The sequence below is a fragment of the Vigna angularis genome, chromosome 1 (genome assembly GCF_016808095.1).
Source record: "Vigna angularis cultivar LongXiaoDou No.4 chromosome 1, ASM1680809v1, whole genome shotgun sequence".
NCBI classification, from domain to species: domain Eukaryota; kingdom Viridiplantae; phylum Streptophyta; class Magnoliopsida; order Fabales; family Fabaceae; genus Vigna; species Vigna angularis.
Window position 1 is genome coordinate 6,551,934 of NC_068970.1, and position 7,163 is coordinate 6,559,096.

Sequence of the window (7,163 nt, forward strand, 5' to 3'; positions counted from 1 at the left end):
ATAATATCAAATATTTAAATCTTCAATTTTTAAAAACAGTTTTAAAATGTGATACAAGACTAAAAATAATGGACTAAAATGGAAACTAAACAACCTTAATTTGAAGAGTTGAAATTGCCTTTTCTAATATGAGATTTTTAATGTCTACTTAATTCAAAGATTTTTATTCCGTTTTATCTCTCTACATATATGCATAAAAAAGGCTAAACATTAAATGTGTGCATTATTCTGAGCGGCATTGAAAGCACAGTTCAGTGGACCTAAAAAAAATAAAGAAAAGAGTGTTTAGTCTAATATTAGCTGTACTTGACATGCTAATGTGTCAAAAATACTTATTTGACACTTTAAGTATCATTAAATTTTAAAATTATTTATTGTGATTATTTGAAATTTAGTAAACTGAATCCCATACTATATTAAATGAATGTTAAAAATCAAACTGTGTTAAAATATTATTATTAGTCTAAATTTAAATTTGGCTTATCTTCCCTGTCATGCAAAGATTACTAAAAAATATATTTTTAATTCATTATTATTAAATGCGAGAGTAACAACTTGATTTGACTCGATCATGAATATCACAATGAAAGATATGACAAGAAACTCTTTCTGTTGATCAATCAAAATGGTGGCCACAATATATCACTGTTCTCGCATACTCCATACACCACGCTGCCCACCTTTTCTCACAAAGTATTAATAGACTTAGAGATGTCATGTCAATCAGCCCGACTCGGTTTGGTTCATTATGAATTGATTAGTCAATTTAATGTAATATATTTATTAGTGAGTCAAAAATAATTGATTTGATTCAATTAATTACAATTCTTTTAACATAAAAAAATTATAAATTTTTTATAATTTAAATTTTATTTTCAAATTTCATTTCCAAATTCACGATATTTAATTAATTTTAAAAATAAGAAAATTAAATAATTTTTTCAAGCAAAAAAATAATAAACATTTTTTAATAAAATTAAAATTAAATTTTAATAAAATAAAAATAGGTAGATGAGTTGGTAGACCAATCCGACCCACCACGAATTCAACCTGCATGAATTAGACTTAAATGAGTCGGTTGAAATATGACCTATATAAACAAATATAACCTTTTTAAACCCAACCTGTCCCAAATTCGTGATAGATTAAATTAGTAGTCGAGTTGTTTGTGATTCATTTTAACAATTCTAAATGACTCATGGACCGACAATAGCTTTAATAGAAAAACCACATGTTAAAAAAAAAGGAACAAACTAAAGATGAAAATATAAAAACGTCTTTCTCCATACTTTTTTTCAATTTATTATTTGTCTTTCTGAATAAATATGGAGGAATTTTTCTAGACTTTTCTTGATTTGAAAAGCCCTCAAATATATAATCGAGTCTGTCTGTTATTCCTACTGTATTTATTCTTTCAGCGTTATTATAGTGAAAAGGGAGATAAATTGTTATGATCTTTGCATATTTTCTAAAAGGGTGATACATTAGTATCAATTATGAGTCAATCTATAAACTTTCAAAATTGATTTATTATTCATTATTTTTTTTTGTTTCATGTAGAATTTTCAATTTATATTTAAATTCATAACACTTTTATTTAATGGCAAGAAGAAAATAATGATAATAATAAAAATAATAATATATAAAGAGTAAATATTGATCTAATTTAATTTTTATAAAAGTAAACATCTAACATTGTAATTGAATGGTGAAGAGTAAACAACATTACCTGAAATGAATGCATGGGTTAGCAATAATAACAAATTATAAATATAAATTCCAAACATGGAACTTATTCAAAGTTAGACAATGATTCAATTGTCTTCAATTTATAAAGAAAAATAAAAATTATTAAGCAACAAAAAAAAAACACATACGTACAGAATCATTATCAATAGTTGGAAAAAAACTAATTTCTTAATGCTCAATAATCTCCCTAAATTTATTAAATGAGATAAAATTTAATTTAAATATATATTTTTCTTTTAATTTCGAATATATTTTTATGTAGATAAATTAGACATACATATAGATTTTCACACTAGTAAGATATCATCTATTTTGAATCAAGTTTTCATGTATAAGCTAAAAGGTCTTCTAAGTATTTTATGTATATATAAATCTATGTTCATCTCTTGTTTTATTCTATGTAAAATTTTATTTGTATTTTAACATTTTAAAGGTAAAATTATAAATACATTTTCTTAAAAAAAAGATCGTAAAATAAGTGACAAACTTCAAGAGTATTTTAAATACCATAAGACTCTATCTATACTGATACAAAACACTTCATCTTCATGAATTAACATATGTCTTTGTTTAGGTACCTTGTCTTCCTTTATGTTTGATTTTTTTTTTCTTCCAATTTCTCATCTTTTATCTTTATTTCATAAATATATGTCATTACACGACTTCGATGTGTTCATAGCATATTTAATTTTTATTTTTTTACCTAATTATACATTTGTATTATAAGATACTTTAATTTAGATTATATATATATATATATATCCGATACTTTAATATATTTTATTGATATTTATGAATAAAATATCTAATTTATAAAATAATAATATTTTTATGATGATTGATTTATGATTTTTTATATTAATAATATGTAATATTTTACAATCGTATGTTTATTATGTTTTTAATATACATATATTTATATATCGTGTATCCTATTATTTTAAATAAATAAATATATATATATATATATAGAGAGATAGCTATCAAAATGGGTCACAATCCGCGAGTCAACCCAGTCCACCACGGGTTTGAGCCGGGTTGGGTTAGAAAAAATTGTATTTTTTTATGTGGGTCAGATTTCAACTCGGTTCGTTTAAACCCGGTTCATGCGGGTTGAACCCGTGGTGGATCGGGTTGGCCCACCAACCCACTTACCTTATTTTATTTTATTAAAATTTAATTTTAATTTTATAAAAAAATATTTATTATTTTATTTTTGCTTGAAAAAATTATTTAAGTTCCTTATTTTTAAAATTAATTAAACACCCATGTTGGAAGTCAAATTTGGGAGTGAAATTTGTTTAGATTTGTATTATAGAAAATTTGTAATTTCTTTTTATTTTAAAAAAATTGTAATTAAGTGAGTCACTGAGACAACCCGTTTACCCACCAACCCGTGGTGGATCGAGCCGGATTCGAATTTTTCTGGCTCGCTAATAAATGAGCCGGATTAGATTGGCTCACTAAGTAACCAATCCATAGTGTGCCGGGTCGGATCGAGTCGGATGACCCGTTTTGACAGCTCTATATATATATATATATATATATATATATATATATATATATATATATATATATATATATCATATATTCGTGTTGTTACACTGTATCATAATGTTTACAATATTTAAAAGTTTAACTTTTACATGCTTAAATCATCATTATAATATTTGAAAGTTTAACTTTTACAAGCTTAAATCATTATTTTGCTTCAATAATATAAGATTTTTCTCTGTTTAGGTTCTCTTTATTTTCTAATTTATTTTCATTTCAGTCCTTGTAGTTTTATATTTTACTTTCATATCTACAATTTGTTATTAAATTTATCAAAAAAGCACTAATCATATAATAAAACAATATATATATATATATATATAATGAAAAAAGATTAAAAATAAATTTTAAATTTAATACAATTTCATATAAATAATTTATAAAATGAAATTTACATTTAATTATATATTCTAAATTTAAAATATATAAATAAGTACAGACGTTACATAAAGAAAAAATAATTTTATGGAATTGACAAAAGTTTAAACGCCACTTATCATCTTTAACTGTTGAAAGAGAAGGAGAATACACCAACCTAAGAGCATCTGGCACCAAATTGCACGAGATTTTCTTCACAAAGTTTGGTCATATATATTTTTCTTCAGGCTGAAAACTTCCCAAAGCGATTGAAAGATACTGACAATAACAATAACAGTGATCACGTGCTCTTCAAACGCAGAAACCATTTTGGAGAATACATCCTGAAGACTCTGTAGGCTGAGATGGTGGATATGAGAGCCATTAAGATGGACGCTACATAGCCGCAAAGGAACGCTCCTCCTATTTGGATGCAGAATCTCGTGAATTTGTCACATACCTTCAACCATTGAAACGCTTCTGACCCTTTCACTGCTATCATCGATGCTCCAACCGATGCCGTGTTTGTCCCAAATGTAATGTAAGCCGCAATCTGTTCACAAATTTTAACACAAAAAGCTCATATTTCTCCAATCACTACACATTCAATTTCGCAGATAACTGGCGTACCTGATCCAAGAATAAAGAAATCCAAGCCACGCACATATCAGACCCTTTCAAGTTTCCTCTGGAGCAAGTTGAGTGTTTGCATAACTGAAGCAGGTTATAACCTGCAGCAGCAGACGTAACATACACCAACATCCTATAGAAACATAAAATTCCTGGGTCTGATTTAGAGAATATCAAGCCACAGCAATGGAAGAGAATACACATAAAAGAAGAGGAAGAGGAAGGTCTTACCTGAGAGCATCCAAATCATTGTAGGTAGCCTTCTTCTGAATACCCAAGAACACAACCTTTGTTTGAGTATCAAAAGCAACCAAGCATGTAGTTAATACCAAAAACAGTATTACCGATAACCTTAGACAGACTTCCCCTCTCGCCATTCCCAACTTCATTTTTTGGATCAGACGAATCGATTCTGTCCTTTGCTCTTAATTTTAGCTCCACTTTCAGCTTATTTATGGAATTGTAGTTTACTTGTTGAATCACAATTCTGGCTGAGAACTATACACGAGTGTGGGGTGTATCGACCCCATCAACGATTACCTAACTCTTATTATTACCCATCTTATCCCAACTAGATTAGTAGGTGGGTTGCTATATTTTTGTGTACTTATTGTGACCCAAATAAGTGCTTTTTAAAACTACTGATACACTCACATTGCAGTTGCATGGTTTTAAGGTATTCTATGTGCCCATGGAAAAATTAAAGCCAATGAGACTCTAGCGTCTGAGCTTTTCTTACCACCAAGGTTAATTAATTACAACCATTTTTTTTCCTTTTTGAGAAAAATAGTAGCTGGAAAGAGATGTTTAATTTGTCATGAACCAGTTTTAAACATGCACAGGGTTGATTATGTATGGAGGAAACTATACATATGTGGTATTTATTTAGCTATCCAACCGATTTTCACTGACTTCATAATGTAAACATTTTGTTGTCTCATTAAAATCTCTGATAGGCTTAGTGTGGAGCGTGGACGTGCTGAATTGATGGAAAGCGGAAATGAAAGTGGCCTAAGGCTGCCACTTGGGTCAATTAATGTGAAACAGACGCCGACACGTGTAACTAACTAAAGTGCACTGAATCCCTTCTCACAACTACACCTAGCTCCCTGTTTTTTCTTACATTTTTTTATTTCCTAAAACTGCCTTTTGAGTTGGATTAATATTTTTTCTTTCACATATTAAAAATAAATAAATTATAAAATTGTGAAGAAGTTGTAGGATCTTCAAGTGAATTAACAACACATTGTCCCTTCAATTCAGAAGTACGATTCATCTCTGATAATAGGTGTATAAATGTCTTTTTCTTCTTTAACCAATATATAGAGAAATTTTTATTCGAAATTACTAAAGTGGCTGCTTTCAAGAAAAATACGTTATTCAACGAGTTTCTCAATATTACAACAACTTCAATTAAATTCTGGTTTTTCTCAAAGGTTGTCATTTAAGTGTAATTTACTTTTCTAGGTTTCTTACGTGTTACAGAAAAACTACACGAAAAAATAGAAGATTGATATGTAGGATAAGCTGTCGAAGAATTTTGACTCTATCCTTCTATACAAAATATTAATATCACTTTGATCACACATTTAACAAAAATATTAATTAAAAGATTATTTTAAATTGATCATCTTAAAAGATATATCTTAACAAAAATTAAACATTTAAACATTATTTTTATAAATAAAATTATTATAATTAAAAATCACAAAATTATAAAAAATTATAAAAAATAATTAGTCATATATATCAGTAATTTTAATTTATACATTTTATTTTATTTTCTAAATATCAATTATAATTTTATAATTAATATATATATATATAAGCAAAATAAATTATCATTTAAGTAACGACTTAAAAAAAAACCTCAGGGTGTCATGTTGGACTTCATTGTTAAAAAACACACTGATTTTTTTATAATATATATGTTACTTAACGCTTCCCAAATGCTTCTAAAGAACTCAATCTATTCCATTGATCTCTCTTCTTTGTCTACCATGACAAGGTTGTCAACAACCACGGTGATGTTCTTACACAACATGGATACAATGGTGATTAGAATCATGAACTGAGAAAAGAGATGATGCATAAATTAGGGATTGAGTATAATGAAAACTAGGTTAAGAGAGCAAGTGAAATTAGGATTTAAGAAATTCTATAACAACTTCTTTACGATCAATCATAATATTTTTTTAACATAATTTCGAGTTTGTCATTGTGTCTCATGTATTATAACAAGTGTCAAGTTATAAAAAAAGGTCTATGATAGGTCTTTCTAAACTTGTCCAAAACTACGTCATAATAACTCATATTTTTATTACGAAAATATGATAAGTGAATTTCACAAGTAATAAGTAGTCATATAATTCTTTTTTTTCCACTAGTGTGAAGATTTAGTCAAAATCATAATATTAAAAAAACTATTTATGTGTTGAGTTATGAATTAATAATCATTCATGAATTTATTATAGTTACTTATATGATTGATTTGCTATAATTATTCACATGATTGATTATTCTTTATAAGATTTAATATTTAAGCTATAATTATTCACTGATTGATTATTCTTTATAAGATTTAATATTTAGATTAATTATTTGATTTGTATCTTTAAGTTTCATTTTCTATCTATAAACAATAATTTTTCTATTAATAATAAAGCACACAAAAAGTAATCTACATTTTCTCTTATGCTTTCTTATTCCTCATTCTTTTTCTCTTTATTATCGATTTTATTTTATAACACATTACTAACATGATATTCTAACCAAATGAGATAGTGAGAATGTTTTCTCTTTAAGGACAACACTCTACATGTCTTAATCGAGCCTCTTTCTAATCCTTTCCTTATTTACCATTTTATCTTACA

At 27.0% G+C, this 7,163-nt stretch overlaps 1 protein-coding gene across 1 annotated transcript; it reads right to left on the reverse strand.

The window, feature by feature from the left end:
• Window positions 1-3,750: 3,750 nt before the first annotated feature.
• LOC108322139 (CASP-like protein 2C1) lies at window positions 3,751-4,814 on the reverse strand. Its single transcript, XM_017554128.2, has 3 exons — window positions 4,522-4,814; window positions 4,291-4,423; window positions 3,751-4,213 (listed from the first exon to the last, which is right to left on the reverse strand). The coding sequence occupies exons 1-3, from the start codon at window positions 4,677-4,679 to the stop codon at window positions 3,962-3,964; spliced, it is 543 nt and encodes a 180-aa protein (XP_017409617.1). The 5' UTR covers window positions 4,680-4,814; the 3' UTR covers window positions 3,751-3,961.
• Between the last annotated feature and the right edge of the window lie 2,349 nt (window positions 4,815-7,163).

Coding starts and splice junctions, on each gene's coding strand:
- LOC108322139 (XM_017554128.2), bottom strand. CDS start 4,679: ATGAAGTTGGGAATGGCGAGAGGGGAAGTCTGTCTAAGGTTATCGGTA. Junction 4,424..4,521: donor AATGATTTGGATGCTCTCAG/GTAAGACCTTCC, acceptor ATGTTTCTATAG/GATGTTGGTGTATGTTACGT. Junction 4,214..4,290: donor TTTCTTTATTCTTGGATCAG/GTACGCCAGTTA, acceptor ATTTGTGAACAG/ATTGCGGCTTACATTACATT.